At 38.3% G+C, this 23409-nt stretch overlaps 1 protein-coding gene across 1 annotated transcript in view; it reads right to left on the bottom strand.

Annotated features, from left to right (window-relative positions):
• Positions 1-3922: 3922 nt before the first annotated feature.
• Positions 3923-23409, bottom strand: part of HPSE (heparanase) — a 41465-nt gene continuing 21978 nt past the window's right edge. Inside the window, exons 5-12 of the mRNA XM_039253946.1 lie at positions 20196-20364; positions 19825-19872; positions 19020-19113; positions 18016-18122; positions 16187-16301; positions 12125-12243; positions 11352-11498; positions 3923-5523 (exon numbers count right to left, since the gene is read on the bottom strand). Of these exons, the coding sequence (XP_039109877.1) occupies positions 5364-5523; positions 11352-11498; positions 12125-12243; positions 16187-16301; positions 18016-18122; positions 19020-19113; positions 19825-19872; positions 20196-20364 (959 nt within the window). The 3' untranslated portion in view covers positions 3923-5363. The remainder of the gene's footprint in view (positions 5524-11351; positions 11499-12124; positions 12244-16186; positions 16302-18015; positions 18123-19019; positions 19114-19824; positions 19873-20195; positions 20365-23409) is intronic.

Below are 23409 nucleotides of genomic sequence, written 5' to 3'. Positions count from 1 at the left end.
CAGATATTTGTTTAAACGATGAGTCAAGCAGCACATTTCACTTTATGGTAATCCGCTTCCCTTCCACTCCGCTCGCTGTTCTCCATGCTTTCACTTTCCAGTGGTTTCATTTACCTGAGGTCAATTGTCATTGAAGAAGCAGATGATCTTCCTCCTGACAAATCATAAGGTCAGTAGTAGCCTGAGGCTACATGACAGTGCCTACACAATTTACTTCATTTCATCTCATCACGCAGGCATTTTATCATCTCCCAAGAAGAAGGGTGTCCTACAAGAAGAGTGAGTACAGTATGAGAAGATATTTTGAGAGAGAGAGGGAGACGACATTAACAACTTTTATTGTAGTATATTGTTATAACTTCTATTTTGTTATTAGTTTTTAATGTTAACCCTATAAATTCTAAATTAAACTTTATCGTAGGCATACGTACATAGAAAAAAACCAGTATATTTAGGGTTTAGTACAACCTATGGTTTCAGGCATTCACTGGGGGTCTTGGAAAACTCTCCCCTGTGGATAGAAGAAGACCACTGTATCTGTATCCTTTAGTTAAACAGGTTTACCTAGTTTAAGTACTTCTATATTCATCATAATATTTGATCCTTAGAAAATGTTTACATCTCTACTACATTTCATCGGATTTGAGGGGTGAGTCCTCAAGAAGGTGTTTTAGATTTTTTTAAAAAATGTTTTATTTATTTCTAGGAGAGAGAGAGAGAGAGACAGCGTGAGCAGGGGAGGATCAGAGAGAGAGGGAGTCACAGACTGAAACTGGCTCCAGGCTCTTAGCTGGCAGTCAGCACAGAGCCCGACGCGGGGCTCGAACCCACGAACCGCGAGATCATGACCTAAGCGAAAGTCGGACGCTTAACCGACTAAGCCACCCAGGTGCCCCTATATTTTTAAAAAAATATCATTTGACTCCCCAAATGGGATGTTAAAGTTGTGAAAGTGACTTTTGAGCTTAAATAGAAGAATCATTAAGTGTCATTACTTCAAGTCTTAAAACAATTTTACTTGAAGCTGATGTTCTTTATGGAAATTATAATTGGCAATTTAGTGCCTATAAAATGATAGTTGCTGAGAAATATGAGAATAATGAAAGAAAAACTCGGGGAGGCACCCGGTAAGCTTCTCAGCAGTACTGGCAGCCATGTTCCGTGCTCGTGCTCTTGTTGCATACTGCAGGAAACTTGGCAACAGACCTTACCTCCATGTCTTCCACTCCATTCTCCCCGATCTCTCACCCCGGCTTCCCGAAATCTCTCCCTTAACATTACCTAACCCTAAGTGCGGGTCTCAGGCTTGCTTTGGACAAACCCCCAGCACCTGACACCTAAGCATGAGAAGGGGCTGAGCCTAATATGCTAGTGGGTCTGTATCCTGTTTCTAGACTCCCTAAACACCTGATTGTTGCCTTAATCGGAGCAGTGGACCCGAATTGGTAATTTTGTTAATTCTGGCCAGTGGAGTAAATTTATAACTTTGGCTTGGAGAAATGATATTTTTATCTAAGATGTAGTTATATAGATTTTACTATCATTTGGTTTTGAAAGATGCCTGAATGTTTAGGAGCTTCAACTCAGTAAGTGCTTATGACACTTAATTTGCTAACTTTGTGTGTGATTTACTAGATGTATAAGAGTTTTGAAAATGTGTTTGAAGCAATGTGTTAAAGATGCAAGTTTGCCTTACTAAGTTTGGAGTGCTGTGGAATGGGACAAACTAGTCTTGGGGTATTGTCCTTTGAAAGGTCTGTGGGAATTTAAATAAATATGTAAGTTGGATTTAACAATGTAACCTATCCCTGAAAAAAAAAGTAACCTAAAAACCAATTAAAAACTAGTGGGCTTTCATCAAATGTGTGAAAATAAAGAACAAATTTGATTTAAATCAAGGGTGTCATAAAAATTTATAGCGTTTAATATTATACTAATAATGACAATAATAGAAAAGGTTTTTTAAATAACGTTAAACTTTTAAGTATCTAAATTTCTCCAGGGTTTTCCAACCCATAAGTCTGTAAAATTAATGTTATAAAATTGGAAAAGGACAAGACCAGAGTATTTTATCCTTGAAAGAACCCCAAGTCTCTGACCCAGACATGGAGTGAGTGAGTTGGTTTGCACATCATCAGTAACATTTTCTAAAGGATCACTAAATATGCCTGCAGTTGAAAGGAGTCATTCATTCTGCTATTTAATTGTAAACACTCCTGCTTTGATTTTGTACCACATTGTCACACTAGACAGATGAGTGTTTGTGTTCTCTTTGTTGGTAATCAAAATTAGGGCCAGAAGGATATAAAGGTTGACCAGCCATGAGAGGATTCAACAGATTGATGGGATACATCATTGTTTTCAGAAAAAGAAAAAAGGAGTATCATTACTGAATGGACAAGCCCTGAGCACACGAGTTTCACAACAGGACTTAGAACTTACCAATATCAAGGAGATAAAGTGATAAAAGACAAAAATTAAGTTGAACCAATATAAGAAGATGTAGGAAATAAATGTACTTGATTAATTAAATACCAGTGGAAGTGTGTGGGCTTAAAACATCTCACTGACACTATAAGCAATAGTTTCTTCTCAGGAAGCTTAAGAAAACCTTAATATTAATACATATAATATTCACTAATATATAACTAGGAGCACTCCTTTCTTCACATAGCCATGCCCCCATAACCATCTACCATTAGTAAGAGCTCACTAGTAATCATTTTTAAGACTTTTTATTTTATTTAATTAAAAAACATTTTTTTAAACATTCATTTTCAAGAGGCAGAGAGACAGAGTGTTATCAGAGGGGCAAAGAGAAATTACATTAACCTTTTCTGCACATTAAAAGTTAAAATACCGAGGCTAGTTTCAAATTTATTCTTCTCTGTCATTAAGGAAACATCTGAGTGGCTACTGTGTGTCAGACAATATGCTAAGTACAGGGAATGCAAAGATGATTTAGATATTGTACCTCTTTCTTATAAACTTAGAGTCAAGTTGGAAAGATATATGGATACAATTAAAATGCATTAAGTGACATAGTAAATGTTCAACTGCTAAAGGAACAAACAGATGGGAATAAAGCTTCTTAAATGATAGGGGAGTTATGGAAACTGATGTTTGAGAAGGTCTTATTTTTACTTATTTATTTATTTAGAGAGCACATGTGTGTGCATGAGCAGGGGAGGGGCAGGAAGAGAGGGAGGGAGAGAATCCCATAAAGGCTCCATGCTGTCAGTACAGAGCTGAATGAGGGGCTTGATCCCACAAACCATGAGATCATGACGTGAGCCAAAATCAAGAGTCAGAGGCTTAACTGGCTGAGCCACTCAGGAGCCCCAGAGAAGGTCTTAATGAACATGAAAATTTGCCACATAGAGAGGAGAGTTAGGAGACTAGTCTGGGTGAAGAACAGAAGGAGCAGCACCAAAGGTTCAGACCCCCAACCAATGTGTGGGCTGGGGAACAGAATTCATGGTGAGAGTAACAAGAGTTGAGGCTGAAGAAAGAGGCAGGTGCCATGTTATGGGGCAGCTTATTGTGACTATACGAAGTGGGGAACCATCTTAGAATTTTAAGCAAAGTCAGGGAGAACAATTAAGAGAGTATTATAATAATACAAGTGAGAGATTAAGCTTTAAATTTATTAAGTGGCAGAGGGGACAGGGAAAAGAAAAATTGGACAGGACTTTGCTCATTTTTGAATCTACATGATCAGAGAGGATATTGTGTTTGTGTCTGATGATCTCTTTTCTTCAAGGTCAACTCTTCTGATGTGGGGGAAGCTGAAGGGAGAGAGAAAAGTAGGAAGTATAAACAAGGTGCTGAAGGAAAATAAAGCTTGCAAATAAAGGGACCTGCAGGCTTAAGGTTGTTTGTTTCCATGCTTGAGTGTTATTAAAAGAATAATCATGCAATATTGAGGTTATAAAAATTACTTGATTTCGAATGTGAAAATATAAAAACTACTTATAAAATTTAGGGTACTGAAGCATTCAGACTCTGGGTTCTGTCTTTATCTCTTTATAAATATACTTAACTTTAATAGAGACAATATTCATAGCAGGCATAAATATAAAGAGAATTCTATCTCTAGAAAGTAAGATAAAGGAGAAAATAATACCTTCTGTCACTGATAAAAGCACAGAAGTATAGTGGCCAGTGCCATGGACTTCCCAACATACTCTCCATTCCAAAAGATCACTAGGAGACAATTACAAGGCTCTCACTGATGTTGGTAGTGACAGGAAGAATGGCCGTGTGACCCATTCCTGACCAATAAGACACGAGGAGACATGAGGGGGGGGGTTCGCTGAGAGAACCTCTGAGACAGGGCTTTTCAAGTCTATGAAGGAGATGCAGAAAAAGCTGCTCATCTTCTTTCTCTGGCTGCTGCTGGGTCTGAATGGGTCCATGGAATAGCTCCAGCCATCACGTCACCAGCTGGAGAATAAAGCCAACACTAAACGTGACAGAGCAGAGAGATGGAAACGACCTGATTCCTGGGTGACATCCTGAGCCCACCCTACTTGAACTTCTTGTTCTGTAGGATTATAAATATCCTCGTGGTATAAGCCACTTGAATCAGGGTTTTCTGCCACTTGCATCGGAGAGTCTCCCAACAAAAATAACAACTAAAGGTAGATTAAAAGTCAACAGTAACAGGTGGTTATAATGTATCGAATTACCTTTTCTCCTCTTGGTAAGTCGATTTCATTTACAGTCACTTTAAAATTTCATTTGAAGTTTACGTAATCCAGCCCCTCTGAATTGTCATTAATTCTTTTTTTATACTATCACTTCTAGCCATCTGTCCTCTCACACAGTATTGTTGACAAAGAACAGTGAGAAGAGAAGCAGCAGCTAAATCTAGCTCTCTGTTAAGGTGATAAGAGACTGTCACTCATTTATAGACAGTTTGAAGATGGTGGCAGTAAACTTTTTCTGCTGGGAGCACGCAGAGACAGCATATAGAGTAAAGAATCCTGCAGTCTTTTTTTAAACTGCTTTTTTAAAATAAAAACAACTAAGCACTTTCTTAAAAATAGTCCTGTATCCTTCACTTACTTGCCTCCTGGCTATATTGGGAGCATCCATATACCTTTTTAATAACTTTAAGTAAAAATAGAACATGCAAAGCACTGAGCATAGTGTTTGGCACCAGGCATTATTATTAGCAGTGGTCTACTTTAGAACAAAAGACTGCTAAATCTAGCACCGCGCAAGTGTCCCAATGTCCTTAAAGCTTCCCTGGCTGATCTGTAATGTTGTCTGCTTGCCTTCCTATAGCTTGGGCTTTGCTCCCCTCTTATCAAACACTTGAAAAATTCAATCTCAGGGCTGGTGTATGCCTTTCATTTTCAGAGGCAAGCGGTAACTTTGGCATTCCTTATCACAAAAAACCCATAGGAGAAAGCTGGCAAGCCCAGTGTACTTCCTGGGTGGAGAGGTTTTTCTGTCAAAGCTGGGAGAGTGTGATCATCTACCATCTTCAGAGTTTGACCGTTGAGTTGGACAGATCTGCAAAGGGGAAAGATACACCCAAGTTAGCCCAGTTGTGTGTGCTGTACCTTCTTTGCCCAAGTTGTGACATCTTTTTCAGGCCCCCAAAACGGTGACAGCCTGTATTATAGAACTTGTATTTCATTTCTATATCGGGTAAGTATTTGACCCAGATGATCTTTAAGCTACACGGGGAGAGCTGAGTCATTCTGACAGAGACCATATGGCCTGCAAAGCCTGAAATACTTACTCTCTGGCCTTTCATAGAAAATGGAACACACATAATCTATAGTAGGCACTACGATGAAGGTATAAAAAGGATAAACAGGACGTAACTTCTGGATCTGTAGCAATTTTATTTGATGGTAATTGAAAACATTTTTAGATCAGCAAATAGGTAGAAGGGAATGTAAATATTACAAGTTTAACATGAAAAATGACTTAAAATTTCCGACTTTTAACTGTGCCCTTAAACCCTCTCACTCCTCTTCCCCCAGGCTATACGTATTCATTTGCATATCTTATGTCCTTAAGATATTTTGGTAGAATATATATTGCTGGAGTGAAACAAGAATAATTTTGTGTCACTAAACCAGAAGTTTCCCAAAAAAATGTACGTTTACTTTGCATTCTGCTCTTGGAATTCAAATTCGAAACCGAGTCCAAAAATGTGAAAAATATTTTGAGGACAAATGTTTTTTATACACATTTACTATTATTTAAATCAAATTAATACATGCTCACAGCAACTGATCCAATATTAACAAGAGCTTATAAAGAAAACTTTTAGTCTGCTTTTAGTTCCACTGATAGTTAATTCCATAATTCTAAACAATGCTTACATTTCTATGATCTTTTCCTTAAGTGCTTTTAACACTATGAAGTTTTTATAATGTGAAAATTTTTATTTTATATTATTTTAGTTTTTAAAATATTTTGAGAGAGCAAGCGGGGGAGATGCAGAAAAGAGGACAGAGGATCTAAAGTGGGCTCCATGCTGACAGCACAGAGTCTGATGCAGGGCTCGAACTTACAGACTGTGAGATCATGACCTGAGCCAAAGTCAGACACTCAGCCCACTGAGCCACCCAGGTGCCCCTTCAAAAATTATATTGTTGAAAATGGGTTAATGTCAGAGTTATATGTGTGTCATATATGTACTACATGTAATATATGTAGAACACTTATAAGATTGCCTTGCAGAGTAAGCACCACAAAAGTATTATCTATGATCACCATTATTCTGATAAATATAACTGGTTAATTCATTATAACCATTTTTTTCTTTTTCTTTTTTTTTAAGTTTTTCTTTATTTTGAGAGAGAAAGAGTGGGGAAGGGCAGAGAGAGAGAGAGGGAGAGAAAGAATCTCAAGCAGGCACTGTGCTGCAACATCAAATCCGATGCGGGACTCCATCCCACAAATCTTGAGATTATGACTCGAGCTGAAATGAAGAGTTGCTTGACTGACTGAGCCACCCAGGCACTGCTCATCATAACCATTTTTAGTATTTTGATGTATATTCCTTCTTTTCTTTTATGCATATACACATATATTTTCACTTAAACAAAATTGAGGATATAGTACATAGTCTCTCTCTCTTTTTTTTAATGTTTATTTTTGAAAAGGGGGGAGGCAAAGAGAGTAGGACAGAGCCCGATGTGGGGCTCAAACTCACAAACTCTGAGATCATGACCTGAGTCGAAGTCGGATGCTTGACTGACCGAACCATCCAGGCACCCCAGTCTCTTAAAACTTGATTCTCTTTTCCTTAGCACTTCTTAATGTTTGCTCACACCATTTAAACATTCATCTACTGCATCATCTTAACAGTTGTACAGGATTCCATTGTGTGAGTATATTAGCCTATTGTCTAGTGTTAGACGTTTGGTTGTTTACAATTTAGAATTATTAAAGATTCCTTAAATTCGGGGCACCTGGATGGCTAAGTTGGTTAAGTGTTGGACTTTGGCTCAGGTCATGATCTCAGGGTTTGTGAGTTTGAGTGCCACATCGGGCTCCATGCTGACAGCTCAGAGCCTGGAGCCTGCTTCGGATTCTGTGTCTACCTCTCTCTCTGCCCCTCCTCTGCTTGCACTCTATCTCTCTCAAAAATAAATAAACATTAAAAAAAAAAAAAGATCCTTCAAACTCTATCCCAAGTTTCAGTCAGCAGAAAAATTAGTTTCCATTTAACCTTTGTTAGATGCCCAGCTCTGGGGTCTGTACCTAAAGACTTAATAAGATAACCATGATTGTGCTAGAAGCTATCAAGCCCACACTGCATTTATACTCTGTCCACATCCACATGAGTTTTATTTTAGTTCCTATATCACATCAATTTTTAGAGGGGATGGAGGAGGAAACGCCATGACCATCATCAGGAAACCACAAACAAAAACAGGCCTTGAAAACATCTCTACATGTTAGTAGTAAGAGCTACTCTACATGAAATTGAGAACTATTTTCAAGGGTACATAAAAAAGTTTCAGAAATGCTTTAGGAGAGGCCATAGAGCTTAAAGGTAAATCTCATCATTATAAATTAATATTGCTGTGGGTTAAGATGATGAAACATGGGCAAAATAATACCTCATACCATCTGGCTATTTTGTTTAATCAGCTGTAAAAACTGCTAAAGGAGGCTATCAATACATTGAGTATGAGCTTAAAGCATGCTGATTATTTCTGCATCAGGCTAGGTGAATCAGGGTACGATTTTATGCAAGATTAGTACCTTGTTTCATATTTTGAAGTCAGTAACATGATGACAAGAAATAGAAGACATGCTTGTCAAGTTTCAGATGAAAACAGCAGAACAGAATTAGCAAGTAATAGTCACCTGAATTAGGGATTCTGGACAAAGTTGATCTGAGATAAATATAGAATACTACAAATATATTAAAAATATATTCACTCAAATATTTACTAAATGCTTACTATGGAAGACCTTCTGTGGGGAGTATACACATTGTTCAACTAAAAAATTATTTTGGGGGAGGGGGCGCCTAGAGGCTCAGTTGATTGAGCGTCCAACTTCACAGTGGCTCAGTTGGTTAAGTGTCTGACTTCAGAGCAGGTCATGATCTCACAGTTCATGAGTTTAAGCCCTGCGCTGGGCTCTGTGCTAACAGCCCAGAGCCTGGAGCCTGCTTCAGATTCTGCGTCTCCCTTTTTCTCAGCCCACCCTGCTCACACTCTGCTTCTCTCTCTCTCTCAAAAATAAACATTAAAAAAAAATGATTTTTTAAAGATGATCATTGTTTAACCCTCTGAGGTCATTATAATGAACAAGCTGCAGACTGTACACTCATCAAACCAACCTGGGATACTTTTGCAACAGTTTATTTTATTTTTTGCAACATTTTAAAGAGAGAAAAGTAAAAGTAATATACACTCATGAAAAAGAATTTAGGGCAATAAAACATCCATAATTTCATGAATTTTCCATTAATAATAAGAATGAAATGTGTGCAGAATGCAATGGGGTCTGGGGCGCCTGGGTGGCTTGGTCGGTTGAGCGGCTGACTTTCGCTTAGGTCATGATCTTGTGGTTCGTGGGTTCGAGCCCCGCGTTGGGCTCTGTGCTGACTGCTGGCTGGGAGCCTGGAGCCTGTTTCAGTCTGTGACTCCCTCTCTCTCTCGCCCTCCCCTGCTCACACTGTCTCTCTCTCTCTCTCTCTCTTCTAGAAATAAATAAAAATATAAAAAAAAAAAAAGAATGCAATGGGGTCTGATAAATAGAGCAAAGAGAAGAATCATTGAAGAAATTGGGCATATTTAGCCTGGAGAGAGGACAATCCAATTGTCCTTCAGATATTGGAGTTATTCTGGAGAAAAAGAGGTATCTGGCATTGTTCCAGATTAAGGGTACCAAACTCAAGTACCCACAAGAGCCAAGGAATTTATACGTTCAAGTGTAGTAGGGCAGAGTCCTAGAGAGAACAGGATCATGGAGGGACTGAGGAGAACCTGCCTCAAGTAAACAGCCCCAGTTCAACTCCATCTACTTGGGAAAATAAGCCCAGAGTTGCTAGAGTATCTGTGTTTAAAGAAAAGCTAGAAATCCAGATATTTTCATAGTGGTCAGTTTTCAAATGTTCACAACTTAGTAAAAATAAGAATTAATACGGAGCGCATGACAACCTCCCCTACCAGAAAAAAGAGGAAAAATTGCTCTCTGGACCCACTTGTCCACAGGCATGAGGTGCAGTTTCCGACCTCGGATCCCCAGGACAGAACTCAAAACAGCAGATGAAAGGCAGAGAGAGGCTCACATTACCCTTGAGAGGACAGCTGCCTGGAGAGGCTTCAAGATTCAACAGGAGAGCCATCCAGCAGATGAATGGCCTAAACTACCCATCTGAGGTTGGACCAAAATATCTCTTAACATACTTCCAACTCTGCAACTATTATTCAGGTACTTCAGAAAAGCTTTTCCCTTGTCAGCATCAGACCCAAATATGCTAAAAATACCCATACCCATTTATTTTTTGTTTTTGTTTTTTAAATTTTTTCATGTTTATTCATTTTTGAGAGAGAGACAGGGCACACACAGGGAAGTCACAGAGAGAGAGAGGGGGACAGAATCAAAGCAGGCTCCAGGCTTTTAGCTGTCAGCACAGAGCCCAACATGGGGCTCAAACTCACAAGTCCCAAGATCATGACCTGAGCCAAAGTCTGAAGCTTAACCGACTGAGCCACCCAGGTGCCCCTAAAAATACTCATTTCAAAAAGCCAGAACTGAAATAGAAAAAAAAGTATCTGTTACCAAATATGTATTATTTATATTACAAAAAAGATTTAAACAGCAGGAAAATGGGTGAGTACTCCACGATATTTTATAAAACATATAGCCCATTAAAAATGTCTATGAAGGCTATGTAAGGAAAGCCATTTTGGAAAACTTGTGGGTGCCCCTCCCTTTTTCTTTTCCCATTAGAATTATGTGATTACAGTTGTAGTAAAATAAAACAAAGGGGGAAAATAAAGAATGGACCCAATGCTAATGATGTTTGTCTAAGGAAGATAGATAGGTCTTTGGAGAAAGCATGCTTACTGTCCTTTGTCAGGTTCTGAGGTTCTAATTATCACTGAAAACATCACCCATTTGCAAAGATGGGAGGAGATGGTGAGAATTTTGTAAACTCTTAATTTTTTATGCTCCAGTGTGAGAACAGTCATGATGAAGAGAGCTCCTTCCAACACACGTTGGACAGAATCTTACAATGTTTTTGTGCCTGACTTTTCAAGGGTCATGGCCCTTTGGAATGTTCTGTTGAATATGGTCTCTTATAAGACATATCCAAGAACCAAAATGTATTATGACTGACTTCAAATAATCTACCTAAAAGCTACACTTCTAGACATTTTATTTTCTTGCTTTAGCCAAAACAAACAAACAAACAAACAAACCAAACTACTTTAACACTTTGAGGGAATCACACTCAGCTCACATGGTGTATTGACACCAACCCCCATGTCCTTAGTAGCAATTATACATAGGTATGTTTTGCTTTACTGACTCTGTTACCAAGAATCATAACTCTTATTTGAGCAAATAATCTAAATGTCTTGAGGGGATCTTGACATATCAAGTTGTTTTGAAATGCAAACTATTCCCTAAGTTAACTGGTAAGTTGTATTCATATCCTTCTGCGTTTGGACTCTGAGTAGTGAGTTATATCTGTATGGATAAGTATTCATTTATAAACTTCCTGAATATTAAGAATTGTTAGAACTTGAAATCGTTGACTTTTTTTTTTTGCTCCCTATCAACACTCTCTATTCTGATAAATACCAATCAATTTGGTGAAAGTTTGAAATGAAAAAAGGAAAATTACTCACTTAGAAAGTAATCCATCAGGCCCTAAAGGTTTTACGAGGTATTTGTCCACTTCTTTGTCAAATAAATGATATGGCAACTGCAAGCGTTTGGTGACATTATGGAGGTTTAAGGCATACAGGGTTAAATCTCCTTCTTTATACCTTGGGCTAAAAGCAAATAGATTAACTCAATAACAATATTTATCTAACTTAAGCAATTAAAAACTCAGTTACAAACATAATCATGGGTACTAAGTATTAGTATCTATAATGATGATGGGCCTTCTTTTTATCCTTCTTTCATGATTACATTGGACCACTGATGTGGTCCTATTTGAAAAGATGATTTAAACTATTGCTCTTCACACTACCATTTTCTGGGGAACAGCATTCCGAGATCTTTGCTGCTTAGCCAGGCTCAGTTGCTAGGAAGCTGGTCAGCCCACCCATGTTTAAACACAGGAAGGATAAATAATAAAGTGAATTTTGTGAGTTTTTATGAATTCAAATTATAAACCATGTAAACAGCAGCTTTTTCTAGCCTTATTTAAAAAAAACAAACAAACAAGAAAATTAAATCTATTGACACTTTTCAGAATTTCCATCCAGACCATTCGCCTACTTCTCAGTGGGTCCTCACTATTTAAAGAGTTCCCACTCACCAGAAATGATGAATGGCTTATTTTGGGCTACAGTTATTATTTTAATATCATCCTATTAATGGATGGACATATTAATGGAAGGACATATTAATGATTAAAAGTTGACTGGAAAAGGGTGTGTTACATACTTACTGATTGATGTTGGTACAGTGAAGGTATACTCGAAGTTTGCTGCTGTCTGGACCTTTCACTCTCACCATTAATACATGGGTGCCTACCAATTTCTTGAACAGAAGAGATAGCCAATAATCCTAGTTGGGCAGGTGGGGAGAGGAGGGACAAAAGTAGATCTTTACTTATTTCTTTATTTAACAAAAACAGTGTGAGCAAATAGTTAACTGTACGAAGACTGTGACTATTAAATGGAATACATCTTTTGATCCATGTTCCCACCATGAACCTGAGGGCAATTTCTTGTTTGCTGCTTTTTATCATTGGAGGACTGTATATCCAGAATTCCAAAAGCCATGAACTCTAGGAGATACATCTTCAAGAATGCAATTCATTGCTGAGAGAATTTAAATGTTCTTTACTGTCTATCACCAAGAATTCAAAACAAAGCTCAAAGCAGAACTTTTAGGTACGCACATGTACACACATGCACATACACACAAAGGCAGGTTTTTACAATAAAATTTCTATCTGTTTAAGAGATTAAAATAGTTTATTTCTGAGGCGCCTGGGTGGCTCAGTCAGTTAAGCATCCAACTTCAGCTCAGGTCTCATGGTTTGTGAGTTCCAGCCCCCTATCAGGCTCAGAGCCTGGAGCCTGCTTTGGATTCTGTGTCTCCGCCACTCTCTGCCCCTCCCATGCTCATGCTCTGTCTCTCTCTGTCTCTCAGTAATAAATAAACATTAAAATTTTTAAATAAATAAATAAAAATAAATTAAAAAATAAAATGCTTTATTTCTTTAAGATTTTTTTAAAAATTTTTAAGTAATCTCTATACTCAACATGGGGTTCAAACCCATAACCCTGAGATTGAGAGTCACATGCTCCATGGACTGAGTCAGCTAAGAGCCTCTAAAATAACCTAATGATCCCCCTTCCTGAATGGGTTAGGCAACAATCATCACTAGCTATCAAGGTAAAAAAAAAAAAAAAAAAAAAGAGAGAGAGAAAGAGAGAAACAACTAGAGATCAAGTGCCTCTTGATGGAAGAATGCTACATCTCCTTTGAAGAATTATTGCAGGGGCACCTGCGTGGCCCAGTCAGTTGGTTAAGCATCTGACTCTTGATCTTGGCTCAGGTCATGATCTCATGGTTCGTGAATTTGATCCTTGCGTCGGGCTCTGCGCTGACATCATGGAGCCTGCTTGGGATCCTCTCTCTCCCTCTCCCTCTCAAAAAAATAAACAAATAAAAAACATTTTAAAAATTATTTCAAAACAAAACAAAACCCAAAAAGCTGAATAAGCTCAACCCTCTAGGTCTAACTGCCAGTTTATAAGAAATGGAGGAACATACTAAAGGACAGTCCAGGAAGAAATTTAGTGAAATCTAGAATGTGGAAAACACAATAGAACAAATTGCCTGCTCTCTTTCAATAATTAATTCCATAACACAAAAAAGGAGCAGGAGGGGAAACTTTAAGATTAGCAGACTTGAGAGATATTTCAACCAAGTTCAATATATGGATATTGTTTGTATCCTGATGTGAATAGGCCAACTATTAAATACATTTGAAAAATAAAAAATAAAAACATCTGAGACAATAAGGATAATGTGAAACACCCACTGACTAAACATTAGATGATATTGAGGAATTATTGTTAATATTTTAAAGTATGATAATACTTTATGTTTGTCTAAAGGAGATTCATACTGACCTATTGATGGATAGTGATATATCTGAGATTTGTTTGAAAGTAATCTAGTAAGTGGGAGGTGAGGAGTGGGTAGGATTATGGATTAAACAAAACTGAGGATTAAATGCTTTTCTCTCTACTTTGAAAATTTCCATACTAAAAAGTTTGGGGTTTTTTTAGTTCATTTATTTATATTGAGAGAGACAGTGTCCATGAGTGTGCACACAGGGGAGGGGCAGAGAGAGGAAGAGAGACAATCCCAAGCGGGCTCTGTGCTGATAGATCAATCTCACAACCTTGAGATCATGAGCTGAGCTGAAATTAAGAGTTGAAGGCTTAGCCAACCAAGCCACTCAGATGCCCCTAAAATTTGTTGTTGTTTTGAAGAACCCTACTCAACATATATTCCAACTCTTCCTTCTCGAGCTGAGGAAATGTAGACTCAACAGGACAAACAGCTTTTGTTTCTCTGCTTACATTGAAATTTTTCACTGGAGACAAGAGCAGAATCAATTAAACATTTACAAAGGAGACATAACTTCAGCGTGGTTTGGTGACTCGTAGGATAGAAAGCATTCAGGCCTCAGAGCCAGGATTTGTATGGAATTCTAGAGCAACACAGGACAACTGTGTGACATCCAGCTTGTCACACAGCCTTGTCTCAGTTTGAACTTCCACGTCTGGAAAATAGATCTAAGATACCTGCCTTGCCAGCTTCCAGGATTGCTATATAAATCAAATAAGAAAACAATCAGGTATGTTGGATTTAAGACTGATTTCCTTGGACCCTGCAGATGTTATGGGTGCCATTTACTCTTGCAAGTTTTTCTAGATGACTATGAACCTTGAGAAAAGGGGAGCCTGGGTGGCTCAGTTGGTTGAGCCTCTGACTCTTGATTTTGGCTCCGATCATGATCCCAGGGTTGTGTGACCAAACCCATCTTTGGGCTCAGCGCTGAGCATGGAGCCTGCTCGGGATTCTCTCTCTCCCTCTCTCTCTGCCCCACTCCCCTGCTTGCGCCCTCTCTCTAAAAATGAAATATTAATTAATTAACTAATTAATTAATTTTAAAACAAGCAAACAAAAAACCACAAAGGATCTTGAACCAAAGATGTATGTTTGGCCACTGAAAAGATATAGACAACATAATAAATAGCTGGTACTATTTACGCTGACAGGATAAGCTGGCTAATTTCTAGGCAAAGTCAACTTTGTAGAAACTATTTATGTACCTTCCTTGTTCAAAGTCCATTTCAGAAAGGGCCAGCAGCAGATTTGGGATATTTGTCTAATGAAATGATCATGTTGGGTTTAACTCTATAGTTGATTCATAATATACTTAGGGAAGATATATTCCACTTGTTACAAGGTCATTTTTGTAAAAATTTTTTAAAAGTTATGAACCATGTGCTCTCTGAGTCGGGACTACTATAGATTAAAAGAACTTTCTTGGGAAAGCTACCTACAAACCACAAAACCTTGCTTATATTTTGTCATGTGCTTTTTGCAAAATTTCTTAGCTTTCCTACAGTATTCAAATAATTCCCTTAGGAATTATTCCTTAAAAATAGATATCCTCAAATGCCATTTTAGACTACAAAAATCAAGGTCCTACTTCTCAGGGCTATATCTATACTATTCCAAGTTTTAGACATATATTTCCAGGTGGCTTTTTAGATAAAAGTCTACATCTCCTGATTTAGCACCAGATGCAGTAGGAGGTAGGGTGAAACTTAGACTGTATTCATAAATATTTTGAAGATTATTAACAAAAAGGCCAATTCTTAGGGTGAGATTTTTTTTAACAAGTACATAGTACTGATTTATCTCAAAGTTAAATAGATTATAATTTCATGACATAAATAAGTTTTGAAGCTTTGGATACTGTAGGTAGTTTTAACTTTGATTTACTTTGCAAAACATTATTTTTGATCTGAGTTTGTTATCTTGTAAAATTGGAGTCACAAAGTTTCAAACTGCCCCTTTAAAAAAGACATCTCAGGGTGCCTGGGTAGGTCAGTTGGTTAAGCATCTGACTCTTGATTTCTGCTCAGGTCATGATCTCACAGTTCACAGATTTGAGCCCACATCAGGCTCTGCACTGATAGTGTGGAGCCTGCTTGGAATTTTCTCTCTCTCTCTCTCTCTTTCTCTCAAAATAAATAAAAAACATTAAAAAAAAAAAACCCCATACTACACCCCAAGACGCGCACATTAGAAAGGATAATCTATAAGGTTTCTTCCAACTCATCATTCCATGGTTTGGTTACTTGTTGAGAGTACTGAATTTATTGAGAAGATTGACTTTTCACAGAAGGTTGATACAGAGGTGCTCAGTATATTCTATTCCACTCACAGCAACAGGAAAATAACAATCACTTACAGGTAAAGGTTCGAAGTTTTGATCCACTAAGTGGTAGTTTCCAGCTCCAAAGAGCACTTGCCTCATCACCACTTCTATGCCCATTCTGGAGGACAGGCCCAGTTTATCCAGCCACCTGGAACGGAGGGAGGCCCAGCTTTCTTCGGGTTTCGAAAACAAAAAAACTTAATTCTAATTACGCACTATTCTGATTTATTCCTCCATGTGGGAAGAATTGACAGGAAACCAGAAAAGCAGTGTTAAACTTCAATAAGCCATTCAAATGAAATGAAGACTATCCTTTCCTTCACATGTTCCCACACTTGAGCATGATAATACATCCCAGAATACTGTTAATATGCCATATGAGTTTCTTTCAGGGTAAGAAAACTTCTACAAGCAGAGTAGACAAATTCTCACCCTATAGGCAATCATTCTCCATCTTGCTGGATGCCCTCCCCACTCCTCCACCCATGTGAGAGCTGAAGACAAGGTTGTTTGTACTCCGCAATAGTACAATGTGAAATAACGTAAAATCATACCTAGACTTTTATGGCTATCTCCCTCCACTCCCTCCCTCTGTCTTTGGGTCATGGCAAAAACAAACACCTTTATTCTTTACTCTCCTCCTCATGCCCCTCATGAGCAAAAAGGATTTGTTTTTTTATTCTGGATTTATAAGAATGAGGATAGGAGAGAAAAGAGAATAAGTCTCAGTGTGAGGATATAGAACTATAGATTAAGAGTGTTAATGGGGTTACGGAATGTAAGTAAACCAGTTGTTTAAAGTAATCAAGTTTGTACTAGATACTTATCCAAAAGGATACAAAAGTACTGATTCCAAGGAGCACATGCATCCCAATGTTTATAGCAGCGCTATCAATAATAGCCAACGTATGGGAAGATCCCAAATGTCCACTGATGGATGAATGGATAAAGAAGATGTGGTATATATACACAATGGAATATTACTCAGTGATCAAAAAGAATGAAACCTTGCCATTTGCAACAATGTGGATGGAACTAGAGTGTATTATGCTAAGTGAAATAAGTCAGAGAAAGATAAATATTATATGACTTCACTCATATGTGGAATTTAAGAAAGAAAACAGAAGAACATAGGGGAAGGGAAGAAAAAAATGAAATAAGATAAAAAAACAGAGAGGGAGACAGACCATAAGAAGAGAGTCAAATACAGAGAACAAACTGAGTTGCTGGAGGGGAGGTGGGTGGGGGGTGAATTAAATGGGTGATGGGCATTAATGAGGGCACTTCTTGGGATGAGCACTAGGTGTTGCATGTAAGTGATGAACCACTGGATTCTACTCCTGAAACCAGTACTACATGGAATGTTAACTAATTCGAATTTAAATTTTAAAAAAAGCAATCAAGTTTCTGGTGGTTGGATTATGAGGTGATTTAGTAAGTCTTTAAACTTATTGGTAGTCTCTCTGGTGAGACCTCACACTTCAGATTCTAAACTCCTTGGGAATCTATGAATAGAGCTATGCGTACACCGAGGATCCTTCGCAGACTCAAACCTCTAGATGCACTCTTTTACGATCGCTTTCAGAGGAAGGAACCCTTGGCACTATTTATGGGCCATAATTAAGGAACAACACTTCTAAAGCAATTCATTCATACAATGATTAATTTGGAACACCCATTAAAGATGTCCAACAAACTTGAGTAAAACACTTTCTTACAAAATGTGGCATGAATTTTGGGTCTCAGCCATAGAAACTGCCTTTGATCAGCTTTTTGGCTGACAAGCTGTTTCAACAGAATCTGTTTAATCAAAGGCCAGGAGAGGCTGCACCTAGTCCCTGGGGCAGCGCTGCTTCACTCACATAAAGCCAGCCGCATACGTGTTGGACAGCAATGGCGCTCCACCCCCGTACGCAGAGCTCGTTTCTCCTAACCAAACCTTCTTGTGAGGTCTGGTCTCCTCAACAACCTATGGAACAGGAAAGTCCGCATTATGTTTGCAAACAAGCTGACCAACTATGGTGTTGAAGATTAAGGACATTTAAAATCTTGTATTCCCAGACTGATTTGTCCAATATAGTTACAAAACATGTTCATGATCACTGAGATCTTGGGCAATTTACTTTTACTAGAATGCTGAATTGTGGAAGGAATTTAAATAATCCCATTCTGATGAGCTGTGAGGCTATTCCAAAAGGTTATTGGGAGTATTTTTAATTTTTAATCAATATACATGGATAAGACCTGATGCTAAGGGGGGACTGACAGTGAGTAAGTACCTGTTATCTAAAATTGGAAAAACATGTAAACTTATATACTCATGGAATTTAGAATTAGCTAGACTACAAAATAAAGACTGGTTTTACAGAAGTGCCTACTTATTGATGGTTTTGCAATTTCGGTCACCCACGGTCGACTGTGGTCTGGAAGCAGATGATCCTCCTTCAGACTTGTCATCAGAAGGTCAATAGTAGCCTAATGCTATGTCACAATACACATGTCATTCACTTCGCTTCCTTTGTAGGCACGTAGGAATGCCTTCATCACGTAGACATTCTATCATCTCACATCACCACAAGAGTGAGTGCAGTATGAGAAGATATTTTGAGAGAACACATTCACATAACTTTTATTACCGAATATTATTAGAATTGTTATCTTTTAGTATTAGTTACTGTTGTTAATCTCTTATTGTGCCTAATTTATAAATTAAACTTTATCCTAGGAATGTACATATAGGAAAAAGTATATATACGTTTTGATATTATCTGTGGTTCCAGACATCCCCTGAGGGTCTTGGACCATATACCCTACAGATAAAGGGGATCACTCTACATTTACAAAAAAAAAAAAAAAAGACTATTACCTGGAAAATTTTTTGCACAGATGAAGTAAAAGTGTCTAACACATCAGGGTTTAGAAAATCCTCTTTGGTAGCAATTCGTCCATTCACGTAGTAGCTAAATTATTTGGAAAATATTCAGAAACAAACAAACAAACCTTACTTTCTGCTTTTAAGTTAGTTGGCTACCTTGCTCTACTTCCTACCTCTTCTTACCCCTCTGCTATTTAATAATAAAAAAAGAAGTTCTAGTAAGAAGAGACCAACATGGAGAGGAATCAGTTATTTTGTTTTGAAAAGACATAGTCTGGGGAGCCTGGGTGGCTTAGTTGGTTAAGTGTCCAGCTTCCACTCTGGTCATGATCTTACAGTTCATAAGTGCAAGCCCTGCATTGGGCTCTGTGCTGACAGCTCAGAGCCTGGAGCCTGCTTCGGATTCTGTGTCTCCCTGTCTCTCCACCCCTTCCCGTTCACACTCTGACTCTCTCTCAAAAATAAACATTAAAAAAAATTTTTTTAAAGCAAAGACATAGTCACAAGTGCAGGTACTTAAAGGTTACCCGTTCTTTGGCAAGCATATTGGATTTAGCTACTTACCTGCTCCATGATTTAAATGACAGTATGCCTTGATCTTATAGAAACTACCACATTAAAGTTTAAATTTTTGTTTTATTAATATTAAGTGTCTAGTACAGTGCTGCTTGAGATATTATTTGTTTCTTATTTGAACTATGTATTAGCGGTTAAATGGAAATAATTTTTTGAAAACTAAGTAATAAATAAGTAAAATTAGCAGTTTCTTAGTCCGAAGAGCAGGAGACATACTTACTGGTGCCATGTAACTGAATCAATCACTTCTCCCCCAGCCTTCAGGAAACTAGAAAAAAAAAATTATTATGATCTTCACTTAATCCTCATATGCACAATACATATACACACAATATATGCACAGGAGTTTTATTTCCTAGAAATGGGCTGGTTACTGCTTTAGGATCAGGCAAGAACAAACGTCCTAATTCTTATACAAATTACACTCCAGGTTTCATTTGCTTCCAGATTCTTGGTATTCTGAGCCAGTCAGTGTTTCCTCTTTTGGTAAAACATTTGCTTAGGTAGCAAATGGTTTACTAACATGAGGATTCTCCACCAGAGAGCAATATTATTTTTAAGAAAAGTGGTTCTGCTTCCTCTAGTTCCTACCTCGTTAGCATCTTGACAGTCTTTCCTCGAGGCTGGCCAATATCAGGACCATAGAGATTCGCAGTTTTGAAAGTGGATTTTCCTAGAAGTTTATGCAACTTGACAAAATCTTCTCCTAACTGCAATCCATCGATGAAAATACCAGCCTTCTTCCGGAAACTGTTAGGTTCTGAAAGACAGCAATTCTCAAGATAATCACATATATAGAAATTGTGCATTTAAAAGCAAACACAATGGCAGCATATAAAAGGAGGAAAACATTTCTCAATTACAAAGACTTACATGTAGTCCAAAGGCAAGAATAGTAAAACCTCCCCTTATAAAGAAGATACTTCAATAAAACAAAAATTTAAATGACAACACACTGAAGTGTGAGAGGACATCAAAACAATTTGAAGTTAATAATGGGGATATTAAACTAATGGATATTTGGGAAATAGTATACATCCAGTATTTAATAAACTAATTTACTTTAAAGAGACAAAAAGTTTCCTGCTTTCTCCTCTAGGGTTTTGATGGTTTCCTGTTTCACATTCAGGTCCTTCATCCATTTTGAGTTTATTTTTGTGTATCGTGTAAGAAAGTGGTCTAGTTTCATTCTTCTGCATGTTGCTGTCCAGTTCTCCCAGCACCATTTGTTAAAAGGACTTTTTTCCATTGGATACTCTTTCCTGCTTTGTCAAAGATTAGTGGCCATACATTTGTGGGTCCAGTTCTGGGTTCGCTCTTCTGTTCCATTGGTCTATGTGTCTTTATTGTGCCAATATCATACTGTCTTGATGATTACAGCTTTGGCAATGAGAAAGAATGAAATCTGGCCATTTGTAGCAACATGGATGGAACTGGAGGGTCTTATGCTAAGTGAAATAAATCAGTCAGAGAAAGACAGATACCGTATGTTTTCACTCACATGTGGATCTGGAGAAACTTAACAGAAGACCATGGGGAGGGGAAGGGGAAAAAAGTTACAGAGAGGGAGGGAGGCAAACCATAAGAGACTCTCAAATACTGAGAACAAACTGAGGGTTGATGGGGGTGGGGGAGAGGGGGAAGTGGGTGATGGGCATGGAGGGCACTTATTGGGATGAGCACTAGGTGTTGTATAGAAACCAGTTTGACAATGAAATATATTAAAACAATAAAAATAAAATGGCAAAAAACTTAAAAAAAAAACAAGTTTGGGAGGGAAGGGAAGACATTTTGTTTTTGTTTTTGTTTTTTGTTTTTTTTTTTTACAAATAGTTTATTGTCAAATTAGTTTCCACATAACACTCAGTGCTCATGCCCACAAGTGTCTTCCTCCATGCCCATCCCCCCCTCCCCCCCACATCCATCAGTTCTCAGTTTTTGTCAGCATTCAAGAGTCTCTCATGGTTTGCCTCTCTCCCTTTCCCCCACCATTTCCGCCCTTCTTCTCCCCCTTGTTCCTCCGTCAAGTTCCTCCTAATCCTCCTATACGTGCAAACATATGATATTTGTCCTTCTCTGCCTGACTTATTTCGCTCAGCATAACACCCTCAAGGTCCATCCATGTTGCTACACATGGCCAGATTTCATTGTTTCTCATTGCCATGTAGTATTCCATGGTATAGATAAACCACATCTTCTTGATCCATTCATCTGTTGATGGACACTTAGGCTCTTTCCATGTTTTAGCTATTGTGGAGAGTGCTGCTATGAACATTGGGGTACATGTGCTCCTATGCCTCAGCATTTCTGTATCCCTTGGGTAAATTCCTAGCAGTGCTATTGCTGGGTCATAGGGGAGTTCTATTGTTAGTTTCCTGAGGAACCTCCACACTGTTTTCCAGAGGGGCTGTACCAGTTTACATTCCCACCAACAGTGTAGGAGGGTGCCCGTTTCTCCACATCCTCGCCAGCATCTAGAGTTCTCTGATTTGCTCATTTTAGCCACTCTGACTGGTGTGAGGTGGTATCTCAGTGTGGTTTTGATTTGTATTTCCCTGATGAGGAGGGATGCTGAGCATCATTTCATGTGTCTGTTGGCCATCTGGATGTCCTCTTTGGAGAAGTGTCTGTTCATGTCTGGGAAGGGAAGACATTTAAAAACTAATTTCTCAATGTCATTAAAGGCCTTATTTAGACTGTTTATTCACAAATCATATGTGCAGGTGAGCTTGGAAATGGCCATGCTGAAGACATGGGAGGAGAACACAGAAGTGTTTGATCTACTTCCCCCAAACACCCGGCACAGGCTCTCCCTTCTCCTTCTCTCTGGAAAACAGACCTTTCCTTGCAAAATGGAGCCCAAGGAAGAGGGAAGCGTGATGGTATAGCTCTTTTATCTTATTCTGAAGAGCAGAAGGAGTTGGGAATAGGTACAGTAGAAAAGTAGGGAGGGAAGGATATATAGAGATGCTTAAGGATGAGTTCAGACAACCTGTTATCCATGTTGCTGCCATTATTCAAAGTTGTTCAGCATCTAGCTAAGATATGGTTACCTCTGCCCCTATATTCTATGCCCTGTGCTTCAATTTGCCAGTAACCCTCAGCGACCTGATCTCCAAATCTGCATCTAGACATTACTATAATACGTACCACTACAGACATGTATCTTATTTTTTTGCTTGCTTTCTTGTTGACCTGGTTCCCTTCCTCTAGAATGGATCGCCCAAGAAAGCAGGGACCTTGCTCTGGAGCCAGACTGCCTGGGTTCAAATCCCCAGTCCTCCACTTGGTAGTCCAGCATCACACAGCTATTTAACTAAATTTTTGCGCCTGCTTTGTCATGTGTAAAATGAAGGTCATACCTATATCCACCCCAGGGTGGTTATAAAGATAAAATAATACTTGTTAAATGCTCAGAGCTGTTCCTGGAATGGAGTATGTGTCCATGATATCACTACATCTCATTTCCCATTTTTTTTTAGTTCCATTGGCTCATGTGTGGTAAAAGCGCCATTAATATGTTTAAATGAATGTGGCTAATCATTAGTACTTTAGTTGGAATTTACGAGTTCTTTGCAAAAAAGTGAAGAGGGAAATAATCAGGAGCTTGACCTGGGCAGGATTCTATACTAGGAACTTCTAGTTTGAGCATATCATGATGGTTGGGATGGAGTTGCTAAGATTAACTGAGAAGTAGAGAAATAGAGAAAGAAATGGAAGGAGGTAAAAGCAAAATGCCTGCTTTACAGTTTTGCTGAGTCCAGCCCGCCATCCATAATAGGGTTAAGTGACCCTAAAAATGTCA

The sequence above is a fragment of the Hyaena hyaena genome, unplaced genomic scaffold, assembly GCF_003009895.1.
Source record: "Hyaena hyaena isolate Hyena2069 unplaced genomic scaffold, ASM300989v1 scaffold_469, whole genome shotgun sequence".
Lineage (NCBI taxonomy): Eukaryota > Metazoa > Chordata > Mammalia > Carnivora > Hyaenidae > Hyaena > Hyaena hyaena.
The sequence above is the reverse complement of the archived record's forward strand: the minus strand, read 5'-3'. Positions and strand labels throughout refer to the sequence as shown.